The sequence below is a fragment of the Pangasianodon hypophthalmus genome, chromosome 27, assembly GCF_027358585.1.
Source record: "Pangasianodon hypophthalmus isolate fPanHyp1 chromosome 27, fPanHyp1.pri, whole genome shotgun sequence".
Lineage (NCBI taxonomy): Eukaryota > Metazoa > Chordata > Actinopteri > Siluriformes > Pangasiidae > Pangasianodon > Pangasianodon hypophthalmus.
This window is the reverse complement of record NC_069736.1, coordinates 14,883,155-14,905,915: the sequence shown is the minus strand read 5'-3', so window position 1 is coordinate 14,905,915 and position 22,761 is coordinate 14,883,155. Positions and strand designations below refer to the sequence as shown.

General features: G+C 40.5%; 1 protein-coding gene across 1 annotated transcript; it reads left to right on the top strand.

Annotated features, from left to right (window-relative positions):
• Nucleotides 1-1,408: 1,408 nt before the first annotated feature.
• On the top strand, nucleotides 1,409-22,265 carry rabep1 (rabaptin, RAB GTPase binding effector protein 1). Its single transcript, XM_026921628.3, has 18 exons — nucleotides 1,409-1,570; nucleotides 6,449-6,577; nucleotides 7,955-8,158; nucleotides 8,962-9,122; nucleotides 9,296-9,415; nucleotides 9,613-9,748; nucleotides 10,082-10,260; nucleotides 10,388-10,498; nucleotides 11,204-11,626; nucleotides 12,327-12,431; nucleotides 12,887-13,003; nucleotides 13,208-13,306; nucleotides 15,288-15,428; nucleotides 15,947-16,136; nucleotides 18,594-18,649; nucleotides 18,746-18,844; nucleotides 19,508-19,624; nucleotides 20,028-22,265. The coding sequence occupies exons 1-18, from the start codon at nucleotides 1,525-1,527 to the stop codon at nucleotides 20,127-20,129; spliced, it is 2,535 nt and encodes an 844-aa protein (XP_026777429.2). The 5' UTR covers nucleotides 1,409-1,524; the 3' UTR covers nucleotides 20,130-22,265.
• Nucleotides 22,266-22,761: the final 496 nt, after the last annotated feature.

The following is a 22,761-nucleotide window of genomic DNA, read 5'->3' as shown; positions in this document are numbered from 1 at the left end:
TCTATATTAACACACTCATTCTAATACATTATTGTTTCTACTGTAACATCTTACACAGGGACTTGTATGGTGAACACTATACATTATCTAAAACTAATAATAAACAGATTAAAAATGTATTGTGTAAGAAAAACTTTTTTTTTTTTGATATGGTGAAGTTTTCTGTTAAGGAGAAAATCATTGTTTATGTAATGATTATGGAAGGAGTCTCCAATGTCAGCACTTTGTAATGGTCTGTAAGTTTTCAGATATGGGAAAGTCTTGATGAAGGAGGAAGGAGTTTGCACTTTATGTTTTTTTTTTTCTTATTAACTTCAAGAGTGAGAGAAAAAGGAGATAGTAGGTAATATTAAATCTCTCGTAGTGTAAGTGATAACAGGAACTAACTTGTCTTTGTGAGCATTCCACAACACTGAATGTAACTATAAATGGTTAAAACTACTAGAGCATGTAATTCTTTAATCCTTTAATGCATGAATGATTTAAAAAAATATATACCCAGAACATCTCTTAAAAGACAGCAATAACAACAACAAAGAACTAGTTTTACAAAGCTAAGGCGTTCATTGGAGTCTGGCACGAAAAAAACAAAAAATTCTTTTACTTAATTTGGGATTTTGTGTAGAAAGATATACCAGATACACATTGTGTTGAGAATGACAAATAGTCCAGAGAGCACCAGAAATCAGGATAATGATACATGTCAAATTCCAGCAATGCTCTGATTTTAGATTTTCCTAAAAAAAAAAAAACCACCTTAAATTGACTGTCTATAAGTATGGACACTGTACATGACATGACAATATAAAAATGTAATTGTTGGCACATTGCTGTGGTATAAGAGGAATAAAGCATTCAGGATGTGCTGTTATTGGCAAATAATCTACTTTGTGGTGGGAAAGGTAACTCCGCTTCACGCCAGGCTGCATCACACCTCCACACTGTCACTGATCATCTTCCTATAACAGCACACTCTACTGTATTTAATTCTTTCCTTGGTGTACAATGAGGTGTTTAAAAAGCCTAATGCGGCAGTGCCTGATACACTCATACTACAGCAGCTCTAACTAACATGCCACCACTATAACATTGGTGTCAATGCTGTTCTGAGTTCCAGATAATGTGGTAGTTCTGTGGTGCTCCCTTTTCATTTCTGCAAATTGTGCACATTGAAATATGGGTCACCTACATACCTACAAAGTGCACCATAATGGTAAGATTACTAGGTAAACATGATAGAATAAAATGGCAGTGTATAGCATGTAACTCTGAATTCAGTGAACGTAAATACTGAATAGTTTTCTGGAGAAAAATGCAAAGAGTAAGTGTAGCTAAGTGTAGTATATATATATATTTTTAATATCACATCAGTAACATAACCCATCTCCTCCCATTAGGCTCGCGCATGCGCAGTGCGCCTTGTTTCTACAATGACGTTGTCTAGTCTATGGTCGCTTGTTTTGTTTGGCACTCCCTAGTTTTGTTTCTTCGAGCCGACGATTAAAAGTCTGCCCCGGAGAAGCTATGGCCGAAGAGGCCTCGGGAGCCGCCCGGCCGCCTGAGCACGACGGTAAGACTCGTGGGACGTTAAACGGTTTATTTTTCGGCTTATTTTCGGTTGACTCCCTCCCTGTAGGCCTGAGGGCCTGTGCGCGTCCCCGGACTCGGCGGCGCGCAATAAACCGGTGACGCGCTCGTGCTTAGCAGTTAGCGTTTCAGCCTCAGTTTTATGTCACCAAAGTTTTTTTCCCCAGCATTTTAAAATACGGGATTAGTCTTAGCAAGTGCACTTTCACAGTTGAGCTTCCTAGCATTAGCCAGCATGCTAGCACTTGCAGGCGCGAGGCGAGCTGTCACTCTGCTGCTGAACTTTGACAGCATCGATTGCATCCAAGATCTGGGTTTTGCAGTGATGCAAAGTCTGTGCATGGTGATAAAGAACTGATCACCATGTCAGCTTGATAAACTTCAGAACAACCCCCCAGGATTTTGGTGCATTTTTGGGATTACACTTGCATGGAGATGCTATTATCCTGTACATTGCTCTCTTTTGTGGAGCTCATAAACTAAAATGATCCTGACCCTGGGTCTGTACTGATAACACACTGACACACGTGCTTGGTTGTCACCCTGTACATCATAAAGGAGTGGCTCATAGCATTTACACACTTTTTTTTTTTTTTAAGTGTACTCAATATAACAGTACAGCTGTACCACTATGTTTTTGGTACTGGCTGCTATCAATGATCTCCTCACACAGAGTTTTATGTTTAAGATGTTATGCAATTTAAACAGTTTAAATCTTTAATAGAGAGCACAGGGATGGCCAACCTGAGAGTGCAGGTTTAAACATGAGCACGAAGTGCTGCACCTTGACCTACAAGCAAACTGGCTCAGTGCTCGCATAATGGAACTGCTCTATCTCTCTCATTCTCTGCATGCTCACTTTCATGTTCAAAAATACCATTGTGTGCATGCATTTCGTGGCACCTTGGGCTCATTTTATGATCACACTCGCTGTTAGACATACTCTCTATATGCCATAAATATATAGGAAGATGCTGTGGTTCCTCCTCTTCATATTTTCCAAGAACACAGTTTGCCATATACTTTGCTTTGATTAGTTGTGAAATATGTCATTTCATGTTCATTAGAGCGATGATGTACACTAGCTTATGGCATACCATACTAGTTACGATACTAACCTCAGTGTCGATGCATCATTGGTTGACTCTCAAGACCAGGGACACTGGTAGGGATTTTGAAAATGCCATGCAATATTTTGTACTGCAGCGTAAAGAAGCAGTATTATGTCTTATTTTAATGTAAAGTTGCTCGATGAGCATATTTGCCACAGAGATGATGACCTGAGCCTCTAATTTACTGACTTGACTCTGACCAATTGCTTGGGGCTCATGCAAGCCAAGAAGCCATTGTCATGTCCTCTCTATTCCAGAGCGTTTATAGCAATATGAAAATCTTTCCTTGTAAGAACTTGTAAGACATTATGCACAAACAATTATCTTTGACGACCCATCCCAAACTGATAAAAACTTCCCCGTTTAACCTCATCCATCACTTAGACATTCTAAGATGGCGTTTATAATAAGTTAATACAAATCAGTGCACTGACGTGGGCTAATTAATACAGCAAGTGGAAATTGGTTGTTCCAGTCTATTTCAGTAAAATGGCTTAACAACTGGCTAATGATACAAATGCCATGAACATCTTCCCTGACTCAGTTATCATAGTTTTTATTGTTTTTCCAAAAAGATCCTACATGCTGTAGATTTAACTTACACTACATGGCCAGAAGTTTGTGGACACCTTACCACTGCACACATATGTGCTTTTTGAACATCCCATTCCAGATTTAGTCCCCGTTTTACTGTTATAATAACCTCCACTTTTCTAGGAAGGCTCTCCACTCGATTTTGGAGCATGGCTGTGTGGATTTGTGTTCATTCAGCCTCAAGAGCATTAGTGAGGTCAGGCGCTGATGTTGAGTGAGGAGGCCTGGGGTGCATTAGTGTTCCAGTTCAACACGTGTGTTCAGTGGGGTTGAGGTCAGAGCTTTGTGCAGGACACTTGAGTTCTTTACACTCCAACCTTGGCAAGCCATGTCTTAATGGACTTGCTTTGTGCACAGGGGCATTGTCATGCTGGAACGGGTTTGGGCCTCTTCGTTCCAGTGAAGGGAAATTATAATGCTACATCATACAAATACATTCTTGACAAGTGTGTGCTTCCTATTTTGTGGCAACAGTTTGGGAAAGGCTCACATATGAGTGTGATGGTCAGGTGTCCACATACTTTTGGCCATATAGTGTAGCGGTGTATTGCATGTGGTGCTGTTCTTGATTCAATCTGAAGTGATAGCTTTTAATTGCACTACTAGTACAAAGTACCATCACCTCACGTGTTTAAGCCTGGAAGAGATTCTCTCATAAAGTATCCTTGATCTTGAAGCATCGTGTCTTCATTATAAGAATTGGTACGTCCTAAAATATTGTGGCCTTTGATTGATTTCCGGATTTTCAACTTAGAATTTGATAAACAGGGATGTGACAGTAGAAATGTTAGGTTGTTTTAGTTGCTCATTATAACATGCTGTTTTTGTTAAAACATTATCATTTCAATTCTTTGACCAAACTCTTCTCTCTAGCATGCAGTAAATATTGCCGCATGATTGCAAGTTGGCTTATTTGAATAGGAATTGTTAAAATGCCGTATGTAATAAATTCCTCAAGGATGCAAGGTGCATTACTCTTGGTATTGTATCAGAAATTAGACTTTGTTTCAGATACGAATCATTCAGGACACTATAAATGGTAGTCTTTGTGATTCCTGTTCTGTTTCAGGATCAGAACATATTTGCTTTTATAGTTAAAATTAAAATTGGTGTTTCAGAGCTATTTGTACCTGTTCCGTAGTGTTATGGACACCAATATCTAAGGGAAATAATAACTTTGGAGATGTCTTCATTTTAATTTAATGGTTAAAAAAAAAAAGATGTCTTCATTTTAATTTCATATATGGTAAAAAAAATTTTTTGATGACTCGTCAGCACTACCAGTCAAGCACTTAGACAGGCTGTCACTCTGAGGTCCTGTTTCGAAAGAATGCAGAATCAGTTCACAGCTCTCGCGCTGTTTTTACACTGCCGTCATTTGGGGAAACACAAAAAGCAACAAATAACAAACAAATAGCACAGAGTTGGCATGATGCTAAATGGTAGTAATAAGCATCCATTAGCTAAAATAGCCGTAATAATGGTAATACAGGCAATCTACAACATTAGTAGGCCATTATTGATGGTACATTATTCACATGGTGTAACAATGTGATCGAATTGAACACTGACAGAAGCGAAGCTCTTAAGCAAGCTGTGTTCTATGAATCTTTCATAATAATGCCATGCATATATTAGGAATGTGCTGATATTAAATTTTCAAGCATCCATATTTACACTTATTAGTATGTAATATTATATTAAGCATTTACAGTGCATGCTCATATATATATATATACGCCTGTGCATCTGCCATTGCTTTTATAATCTTATTCCGCCTTAAAGATGGGGCTATTTTTATCTTGGTAGCACAACACTGTCCAAAAAAGCTGCTTGCTCAATTGCTCAAAATGGAGCACCGGGGTAGTGATGGTGTTTTGAATGAATGCTATCATTCTGTAAGAGTTGCCTGTGGTACAGTATGAAGTGCATCAAGCAAGGGTGGTTCTATGATTTTTTTTTTTTCATGGGGAGCCAAGTGGGGATTTATTTAAAAAAAAAAAAAAAAAAAATGCCAGGGTGACCCAGCTGAGGATATACGTATGTGTGGAGGGCCTCTTCAGATGCCTGCATCTTTTCCTGTAATGTATTTTGGGGCTTTTGGTCACATGTGATGATCCTGAATATCTCCCTAATCAATCAAGCTTCATTTTCAAACCTGGCCGCTGTAAACTTATAACATTTTCACACTTGGCCCAAATACTTGAGTCCACACCAAGGACCAGTTCTGGGTTTGTTTGGGAGAGGGGCTCATAATCGCGTTGAAGAATTCCTTCTGAACGGTTACTCAATTACATTATGTGGCTAAAAGTTTGTGGACACCTGACCATCTCACCTATATGTGGACCTTCTCCAAACTTCCCACAAATTGTACAGGATGTCTCTGCGTGCTTTAGCATTACACTTTCCTTTCACTGGAACTAAGTGGTCGAGCCAAAACCTGTTCCAGCATGACAATGCCCCTGTGCACAAAGTCAGGTCCGTGAAGACATGGTCTGCCAAGGTTGGAGTGGAAGAACTCAAGTGGCCTGCACTGACCCCTGAACCCATCCCACTGAACACCTTTGGGATGAACTGGCTGCGCCCCAGGCCTCCTCACCCTACATTAGTGCCTGACCTTTCTAAAGCTCTTGTGGCTGAATGAGCACAAATTCATACAGCCACGCTCGAGAATGTAGTGGAAAGCCTTCCCATAAGAGTGGAGGTTATTATAACAGCAAAGGGGGAATAAATCTAGAATGAGATGTTCAAAAAGCACATATGGGTGTATTGGTAAGATGTCCACAAACTTTTGGCCATATAGTGTATTTTCCTTTGGTAGTAAAGTGACACGTTGAACCAATCACGTTACTCTACTCATAGTGCTTAGTTTGGATAGCTTCCACACATTATGTGGACCACACCAGGGTTCGATTGAAGCAAGCCCCAGACCCACATTTTCAAGAGGACTTCAACAAACGTACCCGATTCTTGGGCCAAACCACCCCAAAGTCAATGTGTGATGGGATTTTCATTGAAGACTGCACCTGGAAACAATCTATCTTGCTCACATGGCTCACGGTGAATGAAATGTGGAGAATTAGAGTTAGCACAGTGTTACTGTGCTGATTGGCCCCAATACCCCAATGGTGAACAATGTTTTATTGCTGTGGCAGGGCTTCTCCAGCAGCGTATTGAGGATCTGGAGCAGGAGCGGGCTGAGATCCTCAAGCTCAAACAGCAGCTGGAGATGGAGTTCAACCAGAAGCGTGCCAAGTTCAAGGAGCTCTATTTGTCTAAAGAAGGTGAGTGTGTTTGTCATTGGCTTGGTTTCTATTAAAGTCAGGAAAAGAAATTGTAAATCAGTTGGTGGTTCCATCAAATACTGTAATTTGCCAAAGTGTGTGGCTACTTTTGACATGTGTATGTAGAGAAAAGAGAGAATTTGACCCTGATGATGGCAAGATACAATCCTACAGTCTTACACATCTTGCTCAGGAGCTGAATGGTGGTTCTCTTGTGGTCCTGGGCTTCAAACTCACAACCTTCCAATCAATATGTCATAGTCTTTACCTCCCTCTATGGCCTTTTCATAACTGGATTACTAGGAGCTAAGAGATGCCAGGCAGCAGAGCAATGGTCCATTTAATGAACTCCATCAGTCCATGTAACTGCCGGGAACACAAACAGTACCGATAAAAATTCATGTTCAGGTAGAACGGAAGGGCAGGGTGTTATAATTTATCTAAAAAAAAATTCCATCACTCTTTTTCCACCTCATCATTATCGCTAGACTGACTTTTCAACCTCAACCACATTTTTGCGAAAATGAAGTGGATGGATGTGCTAATTTGTGCTAATGGTCCAGTGCACATTTGAAATGAAGTTTACCGTCAAAAACAGCGCTCGGAAAGATTCACACGTTATATTTTGAGTGCACTGACATTTTCCTGAAAGCCCACTTAATATTTACTCTCATTAAAAAGACCGATGCAAAGACTGATGGCGTGGGCTGCCTACCATCTAAATTCTCAGACAATCCATGATACAAAAAGAATGTGCTTCCCCTTTTTAATGACACATTTTAGCTTAAGTGTCACGGTTAAACTCAAATATGCAAACCAACATGCACGATCCTCCAAATGTTCCAAATCCAAAAATTCAAATGAAAACTGTTCTGCACTGTACCTTTCCACCATAGCGAAGTGTGAAAACCTTTGCGATATTTAGACTATTTTTCTTGTGTATGTAGACGTATGTAAAAACCAAATGGAAGGAAACCCTAATAGTGGTGCAACTGACACTTCTCACAACTCACCACTGCACCTCAAACAAGCACCTAAACCATTTAGGCTTACATCCAAACAAGCCTTCATAGTGCCAGAAAGGCACTTTGGATATGTTCAAATGAGGCAGTTTTGAAATACCTTCTGAACTGCTCTACCACTTTTACACTGATTAGCAGGCATCCGTGGCAGAAACTGGTGGGAGTCCTGTTTCAAATGAGCTTTGAGTCAAATACAAAAGCCTCAAATGATAAAATTATAGCCCATAATTTCCCATTAGATGAACTTCCTGCTAAAACTCACAAACTTCTTGCTGTCTACTGCCCTGCCCCTTTGGTTCTTGAAGACAAAGAAAACTCAAGGCTCTTTTTTGATTCCTTTTTTTTTGCCTCTCAGAGGAGCTGAAGCGTCAGGCAGCATCTCTGGAGAGCGCCCAGGCAGAGCTGAGCCATGTGCAGACCCAGCTGGCTGAGGCCAAGGCCGAGATGGAGAACATCAAAGCCGTGGCCACCGTCTCGGAGAACACCAAGCAGGAGGCCATCGACCAGGTCAAGCAGCAGTGGCAGGAGGAGGTGGCGTCTTTACAGGCAATCATGAAAGGTAGACGTGCACTGAAATCCAGTTCTGGTTTAGCCCTGGAGGATGGAATGCGATGGAAAATATAATCAGAACTCTGAAATGAAGAAATTTTATTGTAGTTTTTCTAATGTATTGTGTTATTTCCTAAGCTATCTTTGGAATTAGGTGATTAATTAAAATTGACAACCTACAGCCATAAAGATTTTTGAGGGAAAGTGTTAATAATGCATCTCAGTACTACAGTATCAGTTACAGAGGTGCCAACTTCAACAGTTTAGTCGTATTTAAGATTTTTGACCTGTTGCTACAGCGATACAAGAACCACCTTTTTTGTATACGAAATAGCCCCCAGACTAAGCGCTGATCAAATTTGCCCTGGGAAAGGTCAGTTTAGGACGTAGGGTGTGAATTTATGGTTACTTCCGCTTAGCATTAATATCGGTGAACTTTGAGGTGAATTCTCAGACCTTATTCTTGTAAAGGCACAGGTTAAAAATGTCCTGTTTGTCACCATTTCATATTTTCTTGCAGTATGTCACAGGCCTACTTCATAGTTAGCTCGATTTGTATTATGTATTATGTTTTGTTTTGTTTTTTTTAAAACAAATTGAATGTGTGATTTCTCTTCTCTGGAGAAGTAACACACCCAGTTATACTCACCATGTTACTCTTAGACTAATGCAAAAGTTATCACACATAAATATAGTTTGGATATAATGGTACTAAATATCCCCCTGCTTCATCACAGCAGTTTCTGATTTTAAATACTGTATTGAGCATGTGGTTACTAACCGATATTTAAGCTGTATCTGATCTGTGTGCAGACACGTTGCAGGAATACGAGGTGCAATTCCACCAACGACTAGAGCAGGAACGAACGCAGTGGGCACAGTATCGCGAAGGGGTCGAGAGAGAACTGGCCGAACTGCGGCGCCGCCTCTCTGAGGGCCAGGTGGAGGAGAACCTGGAGAACGAGATGAAGAAGGTCTGTGAAAATCACTAATATTTCCTGAAACTTAAAGGCTAGTTAAGCCAGTTCCAGCTGTTCAAGAGAACATTTTAAGAAACTGGTTTAATTTTGGTGCACGGTAGTCATGTTTTCTCGGAATAACAGACAACGGAAAAAAGTGACTGAACGGAAACCGGTTTCCCCCCCAGGCCCAGGAGGATGCTGAGAAACTTCGCTCTGTGGTGATGCCGATGGAGCATGAAATCGCCGCCCTGAAGGCCAAGCTGACGAGCGCAGAGGAGCGGGTTAAAGAGCTCGAAGCAGCTAAGGTTGGCTTTGAGGAAGCGAGAGTCAGAGTGCTTTTTTTTTCTTTCTTTCTAGTACCCTACACCAATTGGTGTAGAAATGCCTGATTTGATCTTCCCATTTAGTTCCCTGAGAATTTGTATACAAAGAACTACAGCTTGTAAAGTGATAATACTGTAAAGTATGACATTTGGAATATTTGTGTATTCTTGCTTCACAGGTGAAGGAGCTCAACCATGTTCTCGAGGCTGAGAAGTCATGCCGGACTGATTTGGAGATGTATGTTGCTGTCCTCAATACCCAGAAATCTGTCCTCCAGGAGGATGCAGAAAAACTTCGGAAAGAGCTCCATGAAGGTGCGTATTTCATGTTGATGGCTTGTCATGTAAAGCTGCTTTGTGGTCTCAGTGTGTGTTTCCTTTAGTTAAAGTCAAGCAGCTGCACCAGTCCTAATAATAAACTTGTGGTTAGAATCATTTACATTTCTTTAAATAGCGCCAAATGGCTTGTGGTCTAACAACAATCAAAACGTCACCTCCTAATATTCATAGATGACCAAATAACTGTCAGAATTTGTACCTTACGTCATAGACATCTTTTTAAATATTGCTAGAGGGATATCAGCTATAAATTAAGTCTGTGTATGTTGGTGTGTGTGTGTGTGTATGTATGCGCACACGTGCATGCAGTGTGTCATATGTTGGAGCTCGAGCGGCAGCAGCACAACCAGTTGAAGCACACTTGGCAGCGTGCCAACGACCAGTTCCTGGAGTCGCAGCGGCTGCTGATGCGAGATATGCAACGCATAGAGAGTGTGCTGAGCTCTGAACAGCTGCGCCAGGTCGAGGAGATGAAGAGGAGGGACCAGGTACAACAGCAACAACATGAAGCCTCTTTATGATGCATTATAATTATGTTCTCCATTTACGTTCGCTTCAGATGCAAATCAAATCCTCACCCTGATGTATATTGATATAGAGAACATTTTTTTTTAGGAGGAGGATGAGAAGGAACGGCTTAGTCAGGCTCAAGAAGCTGGCGAGGATGATGGCGCAGACCACACGGATGCTGCAGAGGACTCTTTCCTCGGTCTTTCTATAGAGGAGGTACCAACACCACAGTATTAAAAAACATAGTACGACAAAGTAAAGGCCCGTTCTTCATAGACAGCTGGATTGAGCTGTTGACGATTTGACATGATCCTGGATCTGTCTAATATTTGAAGCTTTTGATGGACTTGTTACCAAGACAACAGGTCCATAAGCTCAAACTTGCTTAGGACCATTGGGCATTTTATAAATACAGAAAATTGCACTAATGCAATATACCTTTTAACCTGAATTAATTAAAAATTGTGCTATCCTCTCCTCTTTTTGGAGAACCATAATAAGGCAACACATGGGCACAGTTTCATTAGTGCGAGGTATTAAAAACTTGCGCAAGCATTTTGATTTTCTGACTCCGATTTAGTATCTCATAACCACATTACACTGAACTGTGCATGCCTCCTACACTGTGAGCAAGAAAAAACTTGTGGCCTTACCATGTTTCTTACCATTTGAAACAGTCAGTCACTAACTTGCTGATCATGCATTCGAGTCTTGAATCAGCTTCCCTCAATCTGGCTAAACTAATCCAGTTCTCAGGTTTGTTTGAAGAACCACTATCGGCGGTTTATTGTGAATTATGACTCATAGTAAATCTTGCCTGTGGAACTGGGCCCTGCTTTGTTAAACTTCCTCATCTTATTGTTGGCTAATGCCAAATATACACACACTGTCCTGAAATGTCTTCTTTGTCTCTCATGTCAGTCCCACCTGAACCACAGCATCCACAGCTCTATACACTCGCTGGACGAGGACAGGCCAGACTCGTGCGACCCCTGTAGAGATGGCCTCCGTCGCGTCCAGTCCACAGACAGCTTGGGCTCTTCCGGAAACGCCCTGCAACCCCAAGGACTCAACCACAAAGCCAAATCAGCCAGCAACCTGGACGAGTCTGAGTTCGGCCCGCTGGTCGGGGCCGAGTACAGCCCTTCTGTGGCACCCTCTATCGGCTCCTTGCCTTTCCTCCTCACCAAGGACCAGGAGAAGGCCATCAAGGCCATGACACCCGAGCAGGAGGAGACGGCGTCACTGCTCTCGAGCATCTCACAGCGGCTCGATGCCACGTACCTGCCTCCAGCCGGCTACCGATTGGTCAGCGACTCGGAGTGGAACCTGCTTCAGCAGGAGGTGGGAGGATTAAGATGATGTGTGTGATGATGTGAAAAATGTGTGTGAATAGTGTTTGATTGAAATACAGTGTCATAGCCATTAATGCGCAGTGGTAGGTAAGAGGTTAAGGTCATGTAGTAGTGGCCTTTGTTAGGGTTTTGAACACGAATAAACATTGGAGAGAAACATTAATGTTAACATCATCAAGTATATTTTTGTAATATATTTATTTCAAAATATTGGGTAATACATTGTAATTAATAACAAATTAAATATACATAGTATATTATAGACATAAGAATTCCTTGACATTCCTTGTTTTCTTTCTTGGTACGAAGTATTTCTTTAAAAATCAGTACCAATCTTGTGGTTTCAATCCATTTCCTTCATGTGATTGTGTGGAAGACCACTAACTGAGGAACAGGCAAAACTGTTTCAGGCACAAAACGTTTTCAGGCTGGCGCCGGCAGTGTGATTAGAATTTGTCATTGGAACTGTTGTGTACAAGTCACATGACAAATCAAAACTACTTTCGGTTGTTCCTCAGTTAGAGAACTTTCACACTCTCTCCACCATACTTCACACCCAAATTAAGAAGCAGATACATGTCCTTGATATATATGGTACTTTTTACATGTGGTAATACTGAAGAACGATATTATATAAAAGTGATAAAGACTCTTTGTAATGTGTGTATGTGTGGTGATCTGGTGAGCAGCTGAAGAACGCAGGGAGGAAGTTGGGCCGGCGTTGTGACATGTGCTCCAATTATGAGAAGCAGCTTCAGGTCATTCAGGGGCAGGAGGCGGAGACGCGAGATCAGGTCAGACCCATGCTTCTCTTTTATGCCCCAAAAAACACACCCCAACCATAATGTTTCATTGTTCTACTTTGAACTGTTTGTGGAAAGTTCCTCCAGTTTCCTCGCAAACCATTTCTGGTGCTACTCTAAATTGCCCCTAGGATTGAACATGCTTGAAGCATAGCCAGGGGCTGGGTGATTTGTAAAAAAAAAAAGAATTTGTTACAGTGGTGGACATGTGAGTTACTACTGAGTTCTTATAGTTATTAGCCTTTGACTGGTCACTTGAGTGAAACTGGTTTAATCCAAACCTCAAGTACTCAAAGATATATATAAATAATGTCCACGTGGTTCTAGTATGTGCTGCTAGTGGAAAGTTCAAGAATAAAAAGCTCCATGGATGCAATAGATAGCTAAAATATTATTGTGCATATATAAATAATGAGCCTCACGCTGTTTATCTTTGTCCTGTTCAGGTGAAGAAGCTGCAGGCCATGCTTCGGCAGGCCAACGATCAGCTAGAGAGGACGATGAACGAGAAGCAGGAGTTGGAAGACTCAGTGAAGCAGGGCCATGAAGAAACCAACACTAAGGTAGGAAACATTTTTGGCATCACCGTGCTCCTCAGCTCCAGCTGTCAAACAGACGACCACAGCCTCGCAGCGATGGGACGAAAGTGTTCCACCTTGTCATCGTTTAGCAGTGATTAAAAATCCCTACACATATGAGTGGAACTGGAACAGTCTTCGTGCCGTTTTAGTCAGACGGATGATGCCTGTCTCGGTTGTGTCCCAAAGGTCTCAGCACTGATGCAGAAAGTCCAGGAGTCGGAGTCGATGCTGAGCGCGCTCCAGCAAGCCTTCAGCCAGGCCAAGAGGAACACCCAGGAACAGATGGTACAGTCACTTCTCACACACACACTCACACACACAGATAAAAGATCACTAAATGACTATACATTGATATTCGGCCCAAATAGGAACCAAGGAGGTCCTAGTTCTAGATTATTTTCCACCAATTTGAAAAAGGTCTCACAGTGATGACAATAAAAGCGATTGCATCCATGCACCATCATCATCGTCATCAGGAATGGACAAATCAGTAGCATATACAGTAAGCAGTACCAGTAGAATATTACATCTCCGGGCTGTTAGTTTGACATTTATGGTTATTTATAATATAACATTTTATTTGGTAGTTCCTGTTAGTACCAGTCTCTACAAAACAGCTACAAGTCTTTGGTTAATGAACTGGTGGCCAATGGAAACAGAATATTTTCTGATGCGAAAGGATCCAGTACTTTGTGGAAAGTAAAAAAAAAAAAAAATGAACCTTTGAACCTTTAGTAACATATACCCAGGGTGAGATATCTATTCTGATTGTCCCAGATTGATCATAATTTATGCTGATGCAATGGTGTAATAGAAATCATCTGACCCCTGATTATTCAGAACAGCGGACGCTTGTTAACCTTCAGCTTTCAGTAAAGAGGAATTTTTGCCTCTTGTTCTGTTTATGTCACATGTGCATATAATCTGCTATTGCACAAGGCAAGTGATTTACCTTTTCTTCGGACTGTGAGTGTTCAAACTTTTCTGTGCTTTCCTGGAGATTTATATCGCACTCAATGTAATAAACATCACGTTACAGGTATTTTACGAGCACAAGATTTTATTGCACTTGGAAGCGTTCACGCCATTCGACTAGATTTCAGCCACACCTTTACATTTTTGTATCTAGGTAAACATTTCTGGAGTTATGCGAATATGTGCGAACCTATTGTGTAACTCCGCCTCTACAGAGAAGGAGACTTATGAAACATCAGCCTTCTGAATAGAGATTACATGCACCATCCCTAACCACGATTAAAATATTCTTGTGCCTAGTTAATAATCTACACTTTTAAAGATTAAAAACAGTTTCCTTCAGCTTCCTGAAATTTATGTAGAGCCCAGATATTCTATTAGAGCTTCTGACGTCCATAGTTTAAATACCACAATGGTTTTGCCTTAGCCAGAAGCTAGAGACACTCCTCAATCATTGCCTGTCAAAAGGGAGTTCTCACCAATCACTGGTGTTGAGAAGACAACACACTCAGCAGAGCAGCGGCATCCAAAGCAGCTGGGTGGAGCACTGAAAATTACAGCACTGCTCTCTCTAATTAATTTAATAAGTCGTGCATTCCTTCAGATCACTCAGAGTCAAAGTTGGAGACAGAAAGCCAATTCTGGAGTGACAGGACAGAGTTCCAGTGCTTCTTGTCATTTTCATGCATGTTTAAAGCAACGTGGCAAGTTCACTTATATTATTAGGGTGTCTAAAAAGGGTGGCTTTTTTTTTCCTCAACTGCTAGCACGTGTAACACAATTTAAAGGTAAGCAAGAAACCAAACATGGTATAAGATGGTGTAAGACCAAACATGAGCAAAGATAATAAGATTTACGACATGCTGTCGTAATGTTCTGTCGTTGCAATATATCTAAAAATAACGACTTGCCTAATTTATGGGACATGATCTGACATTGCACTTTAACTGTGCCACACAAGCTGCTCAAATTCTCTTGATTTTCTGCCTCAAAAGCTACAGCGAATACAAACAGTGTCCTTATCTGCAGAGTTGAACCAATATTTCATCTTTATTTGCTTAAAAATAATAAATAATAAACCTACTTAGACTATTTAGGTGGTTGATACTAGCTAGCTGGTTACAGTGAGCATGTTGCGTGAGTCGATTTCTTTCATATCAGTACAAAAGGTGCTCCAGTCGGCATTTTTTTTTTTTTTGTATGTCTGTGAAAGCACCCTGAATTTGCAGGAAAAATCTATATAGACTGATTGTGTGTGTGTGTGTGTGTGTGTGTGTGTGTTTTTCTCCAGGCTGTGTTGCTGAAATCCCGGGAACAGGTGGCTGAGGAGCTGAGCAGGCTGCAGAGAGACAACGAGAGTCTACAGGGCAAACACAGACTTCACCTGACGTTGCAGCAGGAGGAGAACTTCCAGATGCCCACAACCACCCAGGTACTGCAGAGATCCTCATTTAAGAACACAGCTGCTAATGCTAATGTCAGTGAAGTCTTAGTTTAATGGATATCGAAGCTGTCCAGTCCTAGTTGTGGATTAATCTGTGTTAGAGTAGAGATCTGGACAGCTAATGATGTCCTTCTGTATTCTGAAAGGATGTCTATGAAAAAAAAAACAGAACCATGTTCATTATGTTCAAAATATCACATTTGTTGAGGCAGTGCAAATTTTTTGTATACATATCCATGTGAAAGTTTTATTTCACTGTGTTAAATTTTAACCTGTGTATTATGTCGTGTTTCCCAAAGGATCAGCAGCTAGTCATTTAATTCTTCTATGTTAGCTTGGTGATTAGACAAACTTTAGTTAAGCAACTAAACACAATCATATTCAGGAAAGCGTTACTGTTGTAGTTAATTGTAGCTAATTTCTGATATCATAAATCATGGCTTCAGATAGTAAGGGTCTTTAAATCTGAAGTTCAACATTCTATACATTGTCTGTTCACTCCTTAGGAGCTCCAGTCTTTGGTGCAGCAGTACCGCGAGGACATCGTCTCAGTGCGCACGGCATCAGAGCACCTGGAAGAGAAGCTGAAGGCCGAGATCTTGTTCCTGAAGGAGCAGATCCAGGCAGAGCAGTGCCTCAAAGAGAACCTAGAGGACACACTACAGCTGGAGATCGAGGGATGCAAAGAGGAGATTGGTGAGTCTGTGTGTGTTTGTGTTTTGTTTAAGACTTGTGTGTTGGAGTAGAAGAAAAACTGAATGAGAAAAGCATCCAAATGCATGGAACATAACACTTTAGGAATGAAAGAAGTGTCAAAATTCATTGAGCTGATTTGAGAGAAAGAGGTTGAGCTTGGAATTGAGGTTGAGGCTGCGTACACTTAAAAGGAATTCTCAAGGAGCTGGTTGTTCCTTGAGGGTTGATTCCTGATCATAAAAATTAGGGCTGTCAACAAATTCTAGACTGTTCCATTCGTTTACTGTTTTCTCCTAAATTCATCATTTCCAGTTTACGCACCAGCTTGTTTCTCCATGTTGAATCGTAGCTACCAACTGAAAGTGGAAGGCTAGCAAGTAGTGCTTACGAGATATGAGCCCTCTGCTTCTTTACTCATGCAAAGAAGTTGGAGATCTTCCCTCCTACCTCAGTTCGTAATTGGCTAGAGTCGCTCTGACTGACAGGACAGCACAGGGCCTATTGTGTTCTTTTGAACCCTTGATCTCTCACCGATCTCTCAAGCGAACATTTGAACCAGGGCTCATCAACTGGCCAATCATAATCTGAGCCAAATCTTTCAGTGGATTGTACCGAGTGCTATAAAAAACACTAGCACAGGTAATAAACTTATGAACAACTGGTCGTTGTTTGGCAACTCTAGTTTTCATAAATAGGAACCGGCTTCTGTAGCAGATTCTCAGCTGCACTTTATCCAATCACATGCATTTATGTAAATTATGTAGCTGAAGGCAGCTCATCAGACGAGAGCCTAACTACAGGGCTAGAGCTGGCAAGTCAGAAAGTGAAGTGTTTTCAAGGATCCTGCATCTCCTTGATTTTTTTTTTCTTTGCAAAATCTGACAAATTCCCAGCAAACTCTTCTCCATTTGTGCCTCTTTGTTCATTTCTGTTTCATAGCTCTCATGCTCGCAATAAAACTATTCGCCGCCCCCTAGTGGTGTGGAGTGTCCTAGAGAAACGGTTCCTTTTGAGTGCAATGACCATGCGTTTGGCAGTAGTTTCTTTTTCTTTCTTTTGTTCTTTTTTTGTTCTTTTGTTGTCATTCGGAACATGGAGCAAGTACTTAAATGTATTTGATTGAGGTTGCGGTCAAATTGGGGATCGTTAAGAAATAACTTCCTTGCTTTAATGCCAAAACAAAAAGGAAGACCCAGTTCCTCTCATCTGCTCTGATTCAAATCTTTGTTTTTCCCCCCTCTCCCACTCCCTCTCCCTCCACTGGGGACATGTGTTCAGACATCCTGGAAGGTATGATTCACTGGCTGACTGTAGTACATGTGTGTCTAGGCTGTCTGTCTCCACTGTTAGTACTAATGCCATTTTAACGCTCACCGTACACAGCGTAACATCACATTAATCTCATCTGAGCTCACCGTGTTCAGGAGTGACAGCACCACTTGCACATCTGCAAGAAGTAGCAGTATGGCTGTGTGTTTAGACCAAGTCTTTGTGTAGCATGTTCTTGTGTGTGGTAGTCTGTTTGAAAATCACTGATAACGTCAGTCACGTTTGTTTCCATGTCATTAATATTAGGAGACAAAGTTATGCTGCGTTAATAGCTTGTAGAAGGATAGGACTGAATTTATGGATTGTAATTATTACAGATGGAAAGACTTGTTTAATTACATTAAAACCTTTCATAGGAGCAGTTTAATAAGTAAGGAAAAAAGCATGACAGCGCATGCTGTTATAGGAAAATAATCAATGACACGACAGTTACTGTTGATTATTTTCCAATATCGGGACATCCTGATGTGTTTTATTCCTCTTATACCACAGCTATTTTCCAACAATTTCTAGATCTAAAATGACATTTTGTCACTTGCGTTACAGCAGCTATAAACAATCGTTCCTTCACTACCCTCTTTTTATTGTCTCTCTTGAAGTTAATAAAACAAACAAAAAAAAAATGCAGATTGAGCTTGTGAAACCACAAAGTATACATTTCCAGACTGTTACAAAACACTGACACTGGAGAGTCCTGCCAAAAATGTTAAATAAACGTCTCCTAATAACAAGCATCACCATATCAACAATTATACCTTTTTTTTTTTTTTTGTTAAATAACATGTTTATTATTAGTCATATATCATTGTAAAAATAAAAGTCCTTGTGTAAGTTGTTACTATAGAAACGATAACGTATTAGAACAAGCACGTTAATATAAACGTTGCAGCTAACACTACTGTCAGAGCTACTGTTATAGAAATATCTTCTGACCAATCAGATTTGAGAATTCAGCAGCGCTGTGGTATAATGTAATTGTCCCTGTGTGATGTACTAATATCTAGCCAGCACTAACGTTCTAGTATTTTCACTCTGGATAACGTTTTGTATTTCTAATGGGACATTTAATCACAATATTGAGTCTAGTGCTACATTCTAATTAATTCTGACTTCTGACTCCTCTTCCAGCGTCTTTCTCCAGCCTGAAGACGGAGTTGGAGCGAGTCAAGACTGAAAAAGAGCAGGTAAAGAACCCTCTGAACTAGCTGGAACATCCTGAATGTTAACTGAATTGAAGCCGTTTGAATTTGGCTGATCCTGAACTGTTCTGTTGTGAACAGCTAGAGAGCAGCCTGGCGGAGAAGAGCCAAGCATTAGAGAGTGTCCAGGGTCTGAAAAGCAGCTTGGAGGAACAGCTCAAAGACGCACTCTCCAGCAAGGTGCGATCACATGACCCGAGCGACAGGAAGGATTCGCTCATAAAATGTCCACTCATATTCTGCTCCTTTTGGTTAAAATTGCTAACATGAACAATTTAACATGACCTCATTTGCATAATTCTGACTTGCCCCTTCTGGGCTAAAGCCTAGAATCACTTTTATTTGCCATAACTTTTTGAAACAAAAGTGTCACTGTGTTCAAAGGTTGGCTTTCATGTTAGAAACTGGTGTACAAATACGACAAACCTTCAAGATCCTACAAACCTTCAAGATCCTGAAGCTTGTGACCAGCTATTTCTCCAAAATAACAATGGGAAATTCGTCTGTTTTTAATGAGTCAGACCATTTGGTTCGGGTCATCAGTAAGGAGTTGACTCTTTTGCTTCACAAACAACATGTTGGCATTTATTTCTCAAACCGGGGGAAAAAATTGGGGAAAAAATTGGTGAGATGAACCAAATGAATCTGACTCACTGAAAAGAGACATCATTCCCATCACTAATGCAAACTGACTCCCTGTGCAGTGCCATAAGGAACCATGTGATATTGAGACCAATCGTTGACAGGGATCAAAACCCACATAAAACCCTACAGTGACAGGAGCCAGCTCTGGAGCCTGTCACTGACTTCTGTCCTACTTGGTGTGTGTCCCGGTTTTTACAGACTGCCCTGGAGAGTCAAGTGTTCGATGAGAAGGACAAAGCACAGAGACTACAGACAGAGCTGGATGTCAGCGAGCAGGTCCAGAGAGACTTTGTCAAGCTTTCACAGACTCTGCAGGTAAATATCATTTTGTCTATTGGACCAGAATTTAACCTAATCAGAAGGCAATCAGGGATTTAGCATCCTGGGGACATGAAATAATTTGGTTAAGGAAAACTGCTAGAATACTTAATAAATCTTGAGAATGACGCTGTAGAAGTATCATTTCATTTTTAACATTTTTGTTCTTTAAAAAGTAGGCGGCCATTTTGAAAATCTTGTGATGGCTGTTTTATATCAGCATTGACAAACTGCTGTTACTGGAAAATAATCAACTTCTGGGTGGTAATAGTAACTATACGTCACATTGCTAGTTATTTTCCTAGAACAGCACACCCCCCAAGTGTTTGATTTCATACCTATTCCGTACTTTAATTCAATTTCAGGTCATGTTTAAGACTTTTCTCTTCTTTTCTCTCAGGTCCAGTTGGAGAGAATCCGGCAGGCGGACTCTTTAGAGCGAATCCGCGCCATCCTCAATGACACCAACCTGACAGACATCAGCCAGCTTCCTGAGACATGATACTCCTCATCCAGCATCCTTCTTTCTTTCCCTTTCTTCCTTCACACACATACATCCACACACACAAACACTTTTGTCCCTATGTTTCTCAGACCTCCCACCACCTCACTGCGTCTGCTCTGGGGCAGGACACTGGCGTGAGGCGACCTGGGCTTTTTAAAAACACTCCAATGTACCTCCAAAAAAAAAAAAAAAAAAAAAGGCTCTGACACGTGAGAGAACACTACGACTATTTACTACGGCTCTTAGAGCATGTGACTAAATGTGAAACGTCTCTGTGTGTCTTTCCCATCATGCTTCACTCTGTTCTTGGCCTACTTTCTTACTTCTGCACCATCTGCTGAGCCTAAAAGATGGGGACTTATGAAGGATCTTGTACATACCTGTGTGTATACAGAATATATGTATATTGCATTAAGTTAATTTGGCCGTATGTGTGGCTTCCAGCCGTTTTCCTGCGTCCGTGACTCATTTCATAATTATAACTCGTGCTGTGTCAGTATTCCTCCCTTTTGTCCTTTTGTCCTTTTTCTTTAAAAGACTTACCGGACAAATCGAGGACCTCCACCACTCAGTCAAGCGACTGCGATTTTTCAAAATCGTGGTCCGTTTGGTGGGTCTGATGACATTTGTGGTTTTCCTGTTCTCTATGTCTGAACCTGGCAATTCTTTCCATCATTGATTCACGACAAACTGAGATCTGCAGAGATGGCTTTAAGGTCGGACGGGAAGACACTAAGTGTGTAGCCGCTGCTATGTTCCAATGTCCAGTAACACTGTAAAGCTCAGTGAGGTGAGTACCATGTTCATCATTACTATATGAAAACTGTGCAGCATGAGATGAATTAATACTGCACACGAGGAATTCTGAACCAAAGGCAAGCGAAATGAGGTTTGATTTGAGTAGAAAAATATGACAATTTTGTCTGCTTCTTAAACACCTGAATTAGTTCGGGATCATTTCAGGGGTGGACAAATCATAAATTTATTCGTCTCTAATAAAGTCATGTTTTGAGGCTGAGAAACCTAAGAGGCTTTTTTAACAAATAAAAATTTAAAAAAGCTAACTTAAAAAAAAGCTAATGTAATGTAAAAACATATCCCAGGCTTGTTTGCTAGTTATGTATGTAAATTCCAAAAAAAAAAAAAAAAATCAGCATCGAGGAGAAGCATGTATTGTTTAATTGTGCATACCAAATAAACTCTTTCGTTTGGAAAAATCAATAACAAGTAGTGTGTTTTTCTTTCTCAGGTCGTTGAACGAGAGAAGAAAAACAAAAATAAAAAAATGCTAAAAGTCCAGACGCGAAAAGATCATTATCAGGCGATTTGTCCACTCCTGCATGTGACTCACTTTTCTAAACCAGCTCATATGGTAATAACATACGTGAATAATTTGTACAAATTACACAGAAATTCTTGAATGTCTTGAATATAGCGCTACTGATTTTCACTAGAAGTGCAGCTGTGATTGAAAAGTGTTGAAATCACAGTTACAGTCTTGAGTTCTCGAGTGTGGTGTGGCAATTCATTTACCCGACTGTTTCAGAGCTTTTCTCAGAAATTTGGTTCGACACAAACACAATTTCCTAAGTGGTCGCTGATGACAAGCGAGTTTCTCCCATCTAGACGACACAAGTTTACACAAACGCTGCTGGTTAAATGTGAGCAGCACTTCCTGGCCTGAAGTGTTTTTTTTTTTTTTTTTTTTTTTTAAACTAATGTGTGTCATCTTTATCTTTTTAATTTGTATCCATTCTGTCCATCTCTTGGTTCATGTAAAACTCAACACTCAAAACACAGGCTATAGTTGTGGATTTTGCTGCTTCCCCATTTGATTCTATTCGATAGGAACATCACACGGAGACACAATGAACTTTTGTCTGTTTTCTAACTACCTTTTAAATATTCACGAAGCTCTAAACGACACAATAATATCGTGTGTGGATTAAACTGAGTGACGAGTTCAATTTCCTCTAATCCAGTATGATTTTATGGTTCTACTTGCTTTGTGGAAAACCGCAGTTTAATGACAACATTAATGGTTCTTGTTCTGTTCGCATGGAAGATTTATATACTGTACTGTGTACATATCTCTGTACATATCTAATAAACCAAACTGTACTTAAAGCACAACTGAGGGGTTGATTTGGTTGATTTGATTTGGTTCACTTATCACAGTTAGTCTGACCTCAACAAAAACAACCCACACATACAATTATTTGTGATGTATACAGTTAATGTGTAAATGTCTCTGAAGGTGGACTAAAGGTGTTCTATTTAAAAAAAAAAACAGCACCTTCAGTTGCAAATAAGGCCATTAAAAAAAAAAACCCACCAAACCACACAACCACTTCCTACCATGACATCTGCTCATTGTGTCACTCAGTGATACTCTGTTTGAGCTTGCAGAAGGAAGTGGTGGCTCTTTGTTTGTGATAATGCCATAGATGATCATAAAATAGTTTTTAAATGCAACCTGTCATGTTACAGAGGAACTGCAAAGTTCTCTGACTTGAAAAACATACAGCTTCACCTCCGTTACAAAACACTGACACTTCTAAATATGTTAAACAATTATGCATGGTTTATGTGGAGCATCTATCCTACCTGATATCACGCATCATATCCA